At 39.9% G+C, this 14,671-nt stretch overlaps 1 protein-coding gene across 5 annotated transcripts in view; it reads right to left on the bottom strand.

The window, feature by feature from the left end:
• The window catches only part of PJA2 (praja ring finger ubiquitin ligase 2), a 38,228-nt gene extending 23,582 nt beyond the window's left edge, over positions 1–14,646 (bottom strand). For 2 of the 5 annotated variants that reach the window (XM_017728372.1, XM_008629215.2), the window contains exons 1-2: positions 6,872–8,166; positions 2,805–3,005 (exon numbers count right to left, since the gene is read on the bottom strand). In XM_017728372.1, coding sequence (XP_017583861.1) covers positions 2,805–3,003 — 199 coding nt within the window. In that variant the 5' untranslated portion in view covers positions 3,004–3,005; positions 6,872–8,166. Of the gene's footprint in view, positions 1–2,804; positions 3,006–6,871; positions 8,179–14,627 lie in introns of those variants that run through there. The other 3 variants (XM_017728373.1, XM_017728375.1, XM_017728374.1) reach the window with 3 other exon arrangements.
• Between the last annotated feature and the right edge of the window lie 25 nt (positions 14,647–14,671).

Raw genomic sequence — 14,671 nt, 5'->3', positions numbered from 1 at the left:
GCCTAATTTTGTAGAAGATCTGCTGCCCCTGCTGAATCCGTGTAAATTTATGGGGCCTGATGGGATTCATCAGAGAGTAGTCAACAAGCCAGCTGATGTCACAGCAATGCCTCTCTCAATGATTTTTGAACAATTCTGGGAATCCATAGAGGTCCCAGCTGACTGGACACTGGCTAATGCTGTCCCAGTTTTCAAGGAGGGCAAGGATGACCCTGGAAATGCAGGCCTCTCAGTCCACTTCAGTTAGTGGTAAAATTAGAGATGACTGTTTTGGTGTAGCGAAAAACCTGAAGGACAATGCAGCCATTGGTCACAGCTAGCAGGGTTTCATGAGAGGAAAGTCCTATTTGTCAAACCTAATTTCCTTTTACAACAAGGTATCCCACCTACCGGATCAAGGGAACCAGTTCATGTAATCTTCATGGATTTTAGCAAAGCTTTTGATACTGCCTCTTATAGGATCCTTCTGGACAAAACTGCCCACAGCTGGATAAACACATCATGTGATGGGTGAGCAACTGGCTCACAGGTCAGGCACCAAAGGTGACACTGAATGGAGTGAAATCACACTGGTGACCTGTCACTAGTGGGGTTCTACTGGGCTCCACTTCAGGCCCAATGCTCTTCAAATCTTCATAAACAACCTAGACACAGGACTCAAAGGTACACTAAGTAAGTTTGCTGATGACACTAAATTGGAAGATGCTGATGAGCTGCTGGAGAGCAGCACCATGGAAAGCAATGTGGGTGTCCTGGTCAATGGCAAATTGAACATAAGTCAGCAGTGCCCTGGCAGCCAGGAGGGCCAACCCTGTCCTGGGGGCCATCAGGCACAGCATCACCAGCCAGACCAGGGAGGGGATTGTCCCACTGTGCTCTGGGCTGAGGCGGCATCACCTCGAGTGCTGGGGGCAGTTTATGTACCACCATGTAAGATAGAGAGTGTCTAGAGGAGGGCCATGAAGATGGTGAAGAACCAGCAGGGATAAGCCACACAAGGAGTGGCTGAGGTGACTTCATTTGTTTGGTAATAAACACATGAACAAATGCAACGGAAAGGCATTTTGTTATTAGACTAATTAACATACGAAGCAACTATATTAAAAACAGGGAGATAATACACCCTTAAACCACATGTATCTAATGACCCATAAAATAACTGCATGCTGCTGTCTGTGTAACTGTAACAAGAAATATGGTAGCATTATAGAGAGAAAGTAGGAAGATCTCCACAAACATCAACACTACCTTAAAGGAAATATACCTTTAACTAGATGAAAGCATAGAAAATGTATGAAGCATGGACAACAGTAAACACACTTCAATTAGAAAAAATTAAAAACCACCCAAATATTATCTACATCACAACAGATTACAAGAACAAAGCGCTAAGCCATTATCATTTAAAAAGAAAAACAAAATTGGAATAAGAAAGCAGTTTCAAAATAGTCTATAAGGGAAGGAGGAGAAAAAAAGCTACCTTGTAGAACCATAGAATCACTTATGTTGAAAAAGACCTCTAAGATATCAAGTCCAACCATAAATCTAACGCTGCCAAGTCCACCATTAGACCATGGATACACATTTTAAGGACCTCCAAGAACTGGCGACTCCACCACTTTTCTGGGCAGCCTGTTCCAATGACTGACAACCCCTCTGGGGAAGGTATTTTCCCTAACAGCCAATTAAACCTCCCCTGGTGCAATCTGAGGACATTTTCTCTTGTTCTATCACTTGTTACTGGGAAGAAAGACCCTCACGCTCCTCACTCCAGCCTCCTTCTCAGCAATTGTACAGAGCAAGAAGGTCCCCCCTCCTTTTCTCCAGGCTGAGCACCCCCAGCTCCCTCAGTTACTCCTCACCAGACTTGTGCTCCAGACCCTTCCCCAGCTCTGCTCCCTCCTCTGGACACACTCCAGCCCCTCAATGTCCTTCCTAAATTGAGGGGCCCAGAACTGGACAAGGTGTGGCTTCACCAGTGCCGAGCACAGGGAGGACAGTCACTGCCCTGGTGCCACACTATTGCTGACAAAGGCCAGGTGCCTTTGGCCACCTGGGCACACTGATGGCTCATATTCAGCCAGTGTTGAGCAGTATCCCCAAGTCCTTTACCCCCAGGCACTTTGGAAGATCTAAGGCTGTATCAAATGGGGTTTTTCAAGCTGAAAACCTCAGCCAAAGAAATTGGACCATATTTCTAATCCAAGAAGCCATTCTATATTCCTCTATTAAATCATTATTCAGATGCCAATGTCACAGAAGGCATTTTGATAAATACTAACATCCAACATTCATTAAACAAAAAAGGGAAGTGGTTTAACCGGTACAGACAAATAAAAAAAGGACTTTCAAAGATGTTTTATAGGCTTAAACTAATTTTTACTATGGCTGACAAAGACAGAACAACCTGGGTCACGATGCAGCCAATATTTCACAGCCTAGTTCCAACAAGAAGGTTTGAATAGGTATTCTCTTCCAAATGTGGATTTTAATTTGAAGACAAAATAATTTGAATTATACAATGTTATTGCTATCTAGTTTGTTAGAATGCATGAAGTCATTATGAATGTTCTTCAGGCAAAACTACACAGCCTAGTATGGATTTATTAGATTAGATTATCTATACTTTATAAAATGAAATTTAGTATAAAGGCAAATTAAAGACATACAGAATGTACTTTACGTGTTATTTAAGTGCCTCAATAACATGAGCCACTTACATGGCTCTCAATGCACCTTCCTCCTCTACCCCCAAGCATCCCAGTTTGCACCTAAATGGTAAATACACAAAGATATATACGTACATAAAGTATTCTCTTTCTGAACATCTTCCATTTCTAATTGTTTGCAGTCTTCATTCTGTTGAGGTCCATCTCTGTCATGATTATTCAAAAATGGTCTAAACCCAACATAGGAATGTCTTCTTCCATATCTTCCACTTGTAACAGTCTGATATGCTCCTGCAGGTTTGGGCCAGGCAGTTTTGCCAAGTCCTTGCCCCATTGCTACAGGAGATTATGGAGGAAAGAAAAAGAGACACTTGTTAGACAGCAATATGTCTTTGCAGTTTCCCTCTTCCCTACCACTTTCATTTACTTTTTTTAGCAAGGAATTTTCTATTTCTCTAAAGTCTTAAGCTTCATTAATAATGTGATTATTAACAATATGAAGTGCTCTGGGCCCATATGTTATGAAAGCATGTAACTGAGTTTTCATCTACACTAAATAATATTGGCAAACACTGATTGCGCCCCCATCTTAACATGTTTTCAGTCAATAACAGACTTAATAAAAAAAAAAAATTAAAAAATCAAGCCCAGATGTCATAGCTTTTTTGGTTTTTTCACCCTGCTCATAAATCTGACGCAACATGTGTATCAGCTTGCAGAAAAGATTTGCAAGCACTATAAAGGAAAATCCTTCAGGTAATACAGCACAATTCAGGCAGCCCTAGCCAGCTTATCTTTGTGACTGGAAAAGTATAATTAATCAAATCACACCTCCTAGCAAAAGTCACAGGGAGAAGGCTTTATTCTTACTGCTAAAGGTAGAATGTTCAGGCATGGCTATACAAAGCATTGCCCACACACTGCTTCTTCTGAGAGCAGTTTTTCGTATTAATGACACTTACAGCTTTCACCAAGAAAATATGGGATAAGGAGTACAAAGGAACTTGAGAAACAGTGGAGAAAGGCTCCTGATATTGTAATAATGAGAGATTTTAATACAGCACTATTATCAGGTATTAATCTAACACATAGGTTCATGCCCAGAGGGTGTTCCTTGTACAAATGCAACCAGAAGTTCACTATTTCAGACATACAGTGACTTCTTTGTGTCCCTCTAAGTCACTTTTAATCTTTACTAGATATGGCATTTCAAAGTTTCTGTTCTTTAAACTCACCAAATTAAAAAGTTAACCTTAAACACAAGGAAGATAAAGTTTGCAACCGTTAACATAGAGTATTATGAACTTCAGAAAAATACGAAAGCTTTTTTATTTCCTGGCTGTGCAACTAATCTCTTCATTACACTTAAAAAGAGAGTATCTATGAGCAGAGACATATAAAAGAGACCGAACCTTTGCAGAAAAAAATTAGCAGGCATCTGAGGCTTTTTTTCCTCATTTATCTATGAAGCTCTATGGAGTTTGATTACACATAATTTTCCCTGGACATATTTTTGGGTATTTGTCCAGACCTGGCCATCCTACATTAAAAAACAGAACCTAAAATGTTTGTTTGGTTGTTAACTATACCACTCCCGCAATCTTTAGAAAGGTAAAAATTCTGGTGTCTTGGCAAAACAAAAATCCTGGCAACTAATGCAAGGAGAAGACGACTGACAATTCATTTTCCCAGCTAGTCAGCCAATAGTTAATATCCTTATTAAGTCAACCAGCAAGTTAATTTTATTCAACCAAGCTCTGACAATCCTGAAATTTCCCTTGATTACAACATGGCTGGTCAGCAGACTGCCAGAGGGAGCTGATAATTAGCATCCAAATCTGCAGAGCAAAATCCAACAGTTAGATTAGTAAATCAAAACAGCAATGCAGAAATCTGTCCTCAAACAAGTGGTTGAAAGACACAAGGTAAAAATACAACAAAATTGCCTAACTCTTAATTTCATTTTGTTCTCTAAAACATCAGTATTGTTCAAAAACAGATGTCCAGTCAACAGAGTCAAGTTCTCTGAATGCAAATGTTTCATTTTTAAAAAACGTGCAAAATTTGTTTAATGCACTACATTTTTTATTCCAAATAATGCTCTTGCATACAGAGTATCTCATCACATATTCAACTGTTCGTAGAAGATAGAGCAGGCAGTTAGTTATTATTCATCTGTCCTGGGGAAGATTTATTGGATCAACATAGTGAAAGCTTTCACCACTTACTGTGTAAGTATTGATGTCATATTTGGTTTTTAGGAGAGGCTAACTTCTACCTAGATACAAAATACCTCAAAAATAAGAGCAGGAGGCATGCATTTATTTACCTACATGCCTAGAATCAGCAGCATTTAGGCACGTGAATGCTGAGACTAATTTACAAGAAACCCTTCAGGCAATGAAGCTGTGAGACACAATATCCTCTCTCAGGTATTTCTTCCAGGCCAGCTCAGCCTAAGAAGTAAGTATTGCTTCAGAAGCTCAGTTTAGTAGACCTGTTCAAAGCACACCCAATATTCACTGATTTTCTGCAAAACTGAGCAGTCTTAGAGAAGCAACACACCAGCGAATAAATAACAGGGCAAACAAGTTACTTATTCACTTCTCTGGCTGAAGATGGTTATACACACACCTCCATACTTCCAAAACATTATTACAGTCCCCTGAATTCCTCAAAAGGATCATGAGAAGGAAAGCATTCTGGATTACCATAGCTGGATTAAAAAAATGGGAGAGACTTTTGTCTCCTAAAATGCACAGTTCTCAAACAGGTAAGTCCAGCCTTTAACAAGCACTGCCTTAATCACTGACACATAGTGGTGTGCTTCCTCTTTACTTCTACCAATACGGCACTAAAGATACTACTCCCTAGAGACAGCAAATTACAGGCTATAGCACAGAAAACCTCAGAATCTAGACCAAATCCATCTGATTTACCTAACCAAGTTGTCCTCTTCCACAAGGATTTAAAGAGGAAAAAAAAAAAAAAAAACTGTTTTTCCAGCAGTGTTCAAGAGTAGATGCATGCCGACACATGTTCACAACCTAGCACTGCAACCTAGTGTTCAGAAATCATCCACACTCTTGACCACAATACAACAAAAAAATCTCAAACCAATTTACAGAGCCAGATGTAGGACAACTGGAATTTCCTGCTCTGACACATGCTGGCAGGACCCAGTCCTCACCCACTAAAACCCAGCCACCTCCCTTTACTCTCCTCTCCATTACCTTTTGTTCTCTCCTATCTCCTCAACTCCCTCACACCCTGTGCACTAGTGAAAAGAGCAGCAGCTTTCTTGGGTCAAGGAGTACATGACTGAGAGCCATGAAGGTGATCCGAGGCTGGAGCACATCTCCTATGAAGGCAGGCTGAGAGAACTGGGACTGTTCTGTCTGGAAAAGAGGCAGCTTCAGGAAGGCCTTACAGCAACCTTCCAGTACCTAAAGTGGCCACAAGGGAGCTGAAGAGGGACTCTTTACAGACTGTGTAGGCCTATTACACAGGAGGAAAAAGTTTAAGAGAATGTGGCTGGGGTGCCTGGAAGGGGAGTGGGCATGGAGTGGGGGGGAAACAGTTCCAAGTGGTTTTCATCCCAAAGAGGGGAAGGGTTGTCCTCATTTCCTGCTGCAGGAAATATTTAACTAGCTCTTTTTTTTTTTTTTAAGAAATGTGAAATTAGCCTCAAGTATTTCTCTAAGAAGTTTTTTTCACTCTTTTAATAACTAGCATCTTTTTATGTTCTTCCTCAGGTTTTCCTAGCATTCATAAAAAAAAACTTGTATGCATATTCTGGACGAAATCTCAACACTTGACACAGAAGTAAAAATAAATCCTTTATCCTACTCAATTGCTCTTTTTTCTCTGACATCTATCAATTACAGAAAACATTTTCTTCTACAAGGCAACAAGATCTCACACTCAAGGTTTGAAAAGGGAATGCATGTAATACTGACACAATTACTGTTTTCTGGGTTACCATCTTAAAAAAATAAATCTGCATTTGTTCCCAGAAGTATATGAATTTATTTGGCTGTCAATTGGACAAAACTTAAAACCAACTCATATTCTTCACACCCTCTCCCTTAACTGACTATTTCTGAATCATAATGAAATCACACCCCTGATCAACTCAAATAAATGTTGCAGGTAAAAGTATTCACATTGTCTTTTAAAAGGTATTATCTAATATTCTTTACCTGGAACCAGTACTCTACATCTCTTTCATTCCTGCAGGTATTGAAAGCTTCCAAGTGCAGATGAATTTTTAAAAACAAAATTGAATTAGAATGGAGAATTTTCCGTTTGCTAAGCACCACTGCTCAGGACTGCAAAGAGATGACTTCAATTCAGTTAACAGAAGAAAAGCACACAATAATTCCAAAAAAGGAGAGGAATATTTCAATTTGAATAATTGAAACAACATCCTACTGTTACAATTTCCTTCTCTTGCCTCTATGAGCAGGTTAACACTGAAATTATTTCATTTTTTTACTATGTTTTCAAGCTTCAAACTACATACACTAGCAAATTAATACTCAAAGCAATCAATATTCAGTTAAAATTTACTTTCACTGTCTGGGATTCATCTAAACCTTAGAAAACCATATGCCAGGGTCTAACTCTCGTAGGCAGTTAAGCACCACAAAGGTGATCGCTCACTCTCCCACCCAGTTGAAAAGGAGAGAGAACAAGAAGTGTAAAAGTGAAAAAAACCCACGGGCTGTGATAAAGACAGTTTCAGAATTTGGGGTTTTTTTTAAGGAAAAAAAAAGGAGACAAATAAAAGCAAGGAAAATGAATAATGCAAAAAAACCCTAATTGCTCACCAGCAACCCAACAATGCTCCGACAGTTCCAAAGTCACAGCACCCTGGCCAACCTCCTTCCCCCTACCAACTAAGCATGATGCCACACAGTCTGGAATACCCCTATTGTCAGCTGGGGTCAGCTGTCCTGGCTGTGTCCCCTCCCCACTCCTTGTGCACCCCTGCCTGCTCACTGGTTGGGTGAGGAGCAGAAAAAGTCTTGGCTCAGTGCAAGCCCCACCCAGCAATAATGAAAGCATCCCTGTGTTATCAACGCTGTTTCCAGAGAAAAATATAGAACACAGTCCCATGCAAACTCCTGTGAGGAAAAGTAGCTCTATCCCAGCTGAAAACAGTACACTAGATGATAAGCAAAATTCAAACTATTTTCTTATGGATCCAATCCATTCAACGAAAAGTTCCTTCTCAAACTCTCTGGTTTAGAGGTGACTTTAGGCTCCTCACTAGGATATTTGAGAACACAGTAGTGATTATTTCCATAAGCAGTATCAGCTCAGCTACAAGTACATTGATAAATGGAATATGCTTCAGGGACTTATTTTCCAGGCATTGTCTTTTCATCAACCTTCCAGGTCATTTTGAACTCTCCTTTGAGCTACAGATTCCACTAAGTCAATATTTTTACTCAGTATAGTTCCTTCTCTTTGCCTGAGGCTGGAAGTAGCCTGTGGTCCAAATTCAATAAGCTGTCCCACTTATCCCACAGGCTGGCCCACTACTGATTTCATTTTAAATTAAAATAATATTGCTTAGTTGTGGGGTTTTTTTTACCTTTCAGATTATGTTTTAAAGCAAAAATCCCCCAAAAACCATGATCATATCAAAATATTCTGATACCGATCTGAGACTCTTCCCAAAAGAGGCAAATGATCACCAGCAAACTAATAGCAGCTTCCTTCCACTTAAATACTAAATGGTTTCTGTTTTGCATTTCCCCAAAAGCTTGCTGTTTTGTATGTAATTTGTGCCATAAATGCAAAACTGAAGTCCTGAAATATTACAGTCTATTAATATTACACCTATAACAATTAATTTTACAAATATTTACATTTCTGCATTTACCAAAGCATTAATCAACATGCAGGCTAAAAGAAATAAGTTGATTAGTATTTTGGACATTGTCCGTATACTCCAAATCTCAATTAATGACCTCCTGTTACAATCCGTATAATCATCATAGACAATTCACAACTCTAGACAAATTACGAAAAAAGTTTCACCAGACTTGAAATGGAGCAAGTGCTGCCACTATACAAACAAGAGTGAATTAAAGTATATGCAGGAAAGTATCAGTGGTTGCTCTAAAAGAAATGCATTAGCTATATTCACAGGACAAGTCATGAGGAAGAGACACAAAATTTCTTCAAGTTCAGAGCTCCCTTAATAAGTGGAGCCCAGTCATCACCTTCCATACAGAAATGACTGAATGGGCGACTTGCAAAAAATGACCATCTTGATGCAGTTCCTTTCTATCCTTAGACATCCTCCTAGAGTCGAAGATCCTGCACAGCTCCCATTCTCTCATCCAGGCTCTTCTGACCAACACGAGGGCACAGAATCCCCCTATGCTGATGTTTGCCATCTGGTCACTTCAGCCAAGGAGCCAGAGCTAGGCTTGCTCTGATGCAGCTTCAGATGCGACTGCAATGGTTGGCTTCAAGCGAAAGCAGCCTGCATGAACTTACTCAGGTCTGCCAGATTTCCTTCTCCAAGGGTCTAAGTCTGTCTTCATATTTAAGAAGCTCAGCAGGCTCTTGAATTAGCACAGCTGAGGTGGTAGAACTGAGCCATTCCAGTACACATTTTACACTGTCCTCTTAGAGTCTATCTGCTTCAATGCTATACACAATTCCTGCACTATTTCCAGGGGTTTTTTCACTGACTTGCTCTGACTTTAGCCCAGTTCTCCTTACTTTCTTACACAAAACTGTAAATAGTTTGAATGCATCATATTCATCTCCCCTGATGAAAATCCTCAATCCTCTGTTTGATCTGATAAACTGACAGCTCTGCCTTACCACTGTAATAATCAGTTTTACAGCTTTTATCCTAACAAATACATTCAGCAGAAATTACACATTAAATCTCATGAGGGAAGATAAAGCAACTGCAGTACTAAAAGCTTTTAAAGATGAGGAGAGTGTGTACGCCATGTACTAATCAAGGAATAGCAAGCCCCCTCCTACCTTAGAAAGCTAGCATTGTAACCTTAAGAATAAAAAGCCTAACTTTGCCAGTAGTCCCTGTAGCAATCTGTTCTGTTAATGCAGAACACTATTACGTGCTACTAAGCATCAGGCAAACTTTCTTATCTCTCTCCTTCCCCAATATCACAAGTTTTTGTATTCTAAATAGGTGCATTAAACTAAGGGCACAGAAGTAACAATTTTTACCTACTGCTTTTCAGGAGATGTATAGAAATTCAGTCACCAACCCCTACCCCTGTATCTGTCCTCTCTTCTTATGACTCTCACATCTTGTACTTTTGTTTAAGTTCTGATTACAAACTTTCCAGAGGAAAAAGCACCTCTCTGGAGCTGAACGACTTCAAATAGAAGCCAATAATCAACAAAATGCCAAGACTTTTCTACACTTTAAGCAGAAAAGGTACCCTTCTACTTTTGTCAGTGCAGATACCCCAAAACACTTTAAGAAACCAGAACAATCACTTCCTTTCCCCCTGATAAACACAGCAACTAGAAATGACAAAAGAATCCCACAGTGGAAGTGCAGGCCCTGGAAACTCTTACATGACGGAGAGATATAATTCATCAACTAGAAGACCCAAAGATGTATTTTTGCATTGCTGCCTATCATCTTATATAACTGTCTTTATTAAAGCAAACTTAACCCAAAACATGTAATCAAACCTCCACTATCAGAAGCAGTAAAAGCAATTTTTAAATTTTTTTCCAAGTTTGGAGGTTTTTTGTTTTGTTTTGCTGTTGGTTTTGGTTTTTTCCTGAAGAACAGTGAAGTCTCAGCACTTGCAACTCTTCTTCTTTCATAAACTTAATTCTGTATCTTGGATACAAGAGTAACAAAAGCCTCTGATCCAATCAGCAGACAGAAGAGCTTACCTGAAGTGTCATGAAACAGAATCTGAGGCGATTCCAATATGCCAGTGAAGAAGTAAGATCATTCTCAAAAAGAGAATCATGGGATATTATTGTCAGGTAGGAATACACAACTGAGGGAATTACTAAATTACTAAATGTCCAGCTAAGCAGAAGGGCAGTGGAGGATTATAGAGGACCACAATACACAAAACTCAAGTCAATGTATTCCTCTGTTTTGGCAAATAGCAACATACAGAGCTGCATTAGCGTGAAGACTGCAAGACAGGAAAAGTAACCCTTGTATCCTGACCAACAATGTAAATCAGCTCTTATGCTCTGCATGTGGTTTTTAAATACCTTGCTTCAAAAATTATCACTGTTTTCCCTGAGACATGGAAAAAACACATGGAAATGACATAAGAGAAATGTTTCTACCAGTAGGGACACAGTATCCCTCCAACAGATCACCTGAGGAGGCTGAAGAATACCCATCAGAAACACAGCCCAAAGAAAGGTATTCAAACAAACATCTGGTGAAGAATCACTGGGAGGAAGGGCTGGGATAGAGAATAAGCCTGACAAGATAACTGTTTGAGGTCACTTCCCTAAACAAATGCTCCAGAATTTCAGATACTTATTCTGCCCCCAAGCTAGAATCACAGTCCTACATATCTACTTATGGGTGGAGTAGAAAATCTGTGGGTTTTTTCCTCCAAACTGCTGGCGCTACAACACTACCATCTATCACTATTTGCTTGTTTTCACACAGAAGATAAATCACTATTAATTTTTTTCTTCTTCAAAATTTTTGGAAGGTTACACAATCAATATGCTGTACAAAACTGCACTGGGTTTACTTGGTATGGTACAAGTACTTGATTTTTTTTTTGTCATCTTTTAAAAACCACTACTTTTCACTTAAAGCACCTTATTAGATAATGGAAACATACTACAGATCCATTGCCTAGAAGCTAATTTTCAGGCCTCAGAAATAGTGCTGCAGGTTCCTGACAGTACTCTCAGAACCTTACACTACAATTTTTTTTAAGCTGCCAAACTACAAATACCTGGTTCACCAAACGCATAATGAATGAACACCTAGTTAACATATGAAGTCAACTATAGCACCACTAAAACATAAGGCAGATTTTGCTATTGTTTAAAATCATCCGGGTTAGGGCTCTTGAATTTTTTGGAACATTCTGACACCAAGCTGACATGATAGGACACTTTGGTATACCCAATTATCACTAATCTCCTGAGCAGTAATCCACAATCTACCCTCAGGATCAGAACCATTTCTCTGTACTATATTTTTCTATAGCATCAACTACTGGCATCATTTAAATTTCAAATTTGTTATCACTTTGGATTTTCTTTTCCCTGCTTTGCTTCCAGCAGAGCGATACTGACGATGTTACAGCAATACAGAAAAACCACAGGCAACTTTAGAATCTCAACAACCGCAAACTTTTCAGGTCTGGTTTTAACAACTGTTAAGGACGCACACACGTGCCAGTTGGAATTCTCTACTTCCACAGTCACATATTTAGTTACCTGAAATGCTGCGTAAGGATTTAGTACAAAAACATCACACTTGAATTAATCGAATTTGAAAAGCTGTTTTAAAACCACTCAGAATGATTAATGCCATTGGCAGCAGAATTCATAAATATTTTCTCCCACCACAACACATGAGCATTTAGCAATTTACATGACCATCCACTCTGTCATTCCTGCAGAGTATTGCACTCATTACTACAAGCTCATCAATAATTACCTCAATTTCCCATATAAATAAGTCATAGCCCTGCTCCACATAAACAGACTGCCAGGTGTGGCCTGTATGACAACAAAGGTTCTTGTGAGAACTACTGCATTTTTGCACCCTTGCACAACTCAAACAACTGCCCCCATGTTAAATGTGCACAGCACCACGATAAGTGCTTCAGGACATTCTCCTGATAAACTGCATGGTGTGTTTTGTTTGAGTCCAGGCTACCAAAACCACAGAAGCGGAAGTTTCAGACACTGGTTCAGGTCAATGTGTCCTTTAGGGACAATCACACTACCCCCTGTCCATGGATGTTCCGAACAGAAGGCCAAGGTGAGCTCACTGTCCTTCTCCAGTAGTCTGGGTTTATCTCTGCTTATTCCACGTTTGAAGTCATTTCACAGTTTTAAGTCTTTAAATACACTTTCCAACTGAAATAAACACAAAATAGCCCTTTAGAACCTGCCAAAATACACTGCTGAACATACAGATACAAGACTGCTGAAGCAGTCTTGTAACTGCAGTGGGCTCTACCGGACTTCTAGACCTATCCACTAAAATGCAGGGGGGGTTATTACTGTATCATGAATAAATTAATTAGAACAAATGTGTTCCCCATACTTCATTCAAAATACTATTCAGAAGTATTAGGACAAGCCTTGACAGAATGGTAAATTTTATGGTCACAGCCTCAAATGACATCCACACCTCCAATTACCTCAGATGCTAAATGAACACGACCCACCCTGGAAACCACAAGCTGGGGACTGTCTGCCCCAAAAACAGCCCCTGCTGCTGTACAGCAAAATAATACTTTTGGATTCATTCAAGCCTTCCTCAAAACAAACACAGCTCAACAAGTACTATGGGCCACCAGGGAGATTACTGTGTAAAAATAGTAGCAATGCCAGCTCAATTTTTGCAACAAATACTCATACAGTGTTTGTGGAATTCATCCAATACGTCCTATCAGTGTTTGTCACTTGTTATGCTAAACTGCTTTTGCAGAGTACACATCTTCATGGCATCAGCTAGCTTAACAAGGCAACAATTCGTAAGTATTTCTTATTTTGATGAGGCTTTGATCTGTCAAGAACTCATGCACCTTACTAGACTGCACTGCAATTCACTCTATCAGCAAAGGAAATTTTAAAAAACGGCCCTATTTCATAGGAATCTCCTGATCCTGCACTTTAATGCAACTTCAAAATAAAGACTTTTATGATCAACTTTTTCCAGACTTCTTCCTTTCTTTAGTGCACGAGAAAGAGCAGGAAATCAATTCTGTGAGAGTCTGACTCAGCTACAAATAAACTTATTTTATTACATACATTTGCTTACACAATTTTAAATAAGCATACTTCTCCCAAATGCAGCTTCAATCCATAAAGTATGTGTTCTTCATTTGTGCATTAAAGAGAACACTAACAGTTTGACACCACTCTTCATTGCTACAGTACATTTTTTTTTCTAGATAGTGTGGCAAAAATCCAATCAAAAGTCATTCTTCTAAACTGCTTAACTGTGTGCACATACAAATGCAAATCAAGAACTACACAGAAAAAAAGAAGTGCTGAGTACATCACAGTATAGAAAAAGGACCTAACCACAGTCTCTAAGCTTTCAAACGCATCCTATAAAGTCCACAGCCTCTAAACTTAAAATAAACTTCGTAAGTTTTCGTGCACCATGGAGATTCACAGTGTATAACTCATATGTTTCACATTGTTAATTCACCAGCAGTACCCAGTAAAGCCCGTGTGCAGGACATCCTGAGAACGCTCAGCTCCACCACAGCCAACACTGCTCCAGACAAGCACTTCAAGAGAACTGCTAAAGGTGCAGCAGGAGGTGCTACTCTCTTCCAGGTACAAAACCCATCCCGTGCAGTATAACTACAGTTAATTAATTTAACTCGTGTGGAAGAAAAGGCACATCAGCTACAATCATTGACACATCTCCCCTGGACTCTGGGCCCAAAGCACGTTGCTTCTGACCCTGTACTTGGGGGCTGCTCTGCTGGCTCGGACCTCCCCTCCTCAAGCAAAGAGAGGAGTGTGAGTGTTTCACAAACTCGCTGAAGCGATGTCAAGCGACGTCACTTCGCCCGTGACCCCGCTCACACCCGCGGGGGCTTGGCTGACACAAGGCAGACCCCGCGCAGGGACCTCCCTTTCCCCGGGATACTGAGTCACTGCCCTGGTGCTGTGGGAGAAAAACTACAAAACACAACAAAAAAACCCAAACAAGAACAAACCAAACCAAAAAAAAAAACAACAAAAAAGGAAATTAACTGCAAGCACTTTGCCTCCGAAGGCCTGCCCGTGTCCGCTCTGTT

The sequence above is a fragment of the Corvus brachyrhynchos genome, unplaced genomic scaffold, assembly GCF_000691975.1.
Source record: "Corvus brachyrhynchos isolate BGI_N302 unplaced genomic scaffold, ASM69197v1 scaffold433, whole genome shotgun sequence".
NCBI classification, from domain to species: Eukaryota; Metazoa; Chordata; class Aves; order Passeriformes; family Corvidae; genus Corvus; species Corvus brachyrhynchos.
This window is presented reverse-complemented; position numbering and strand designations above follow the sequence as displayed.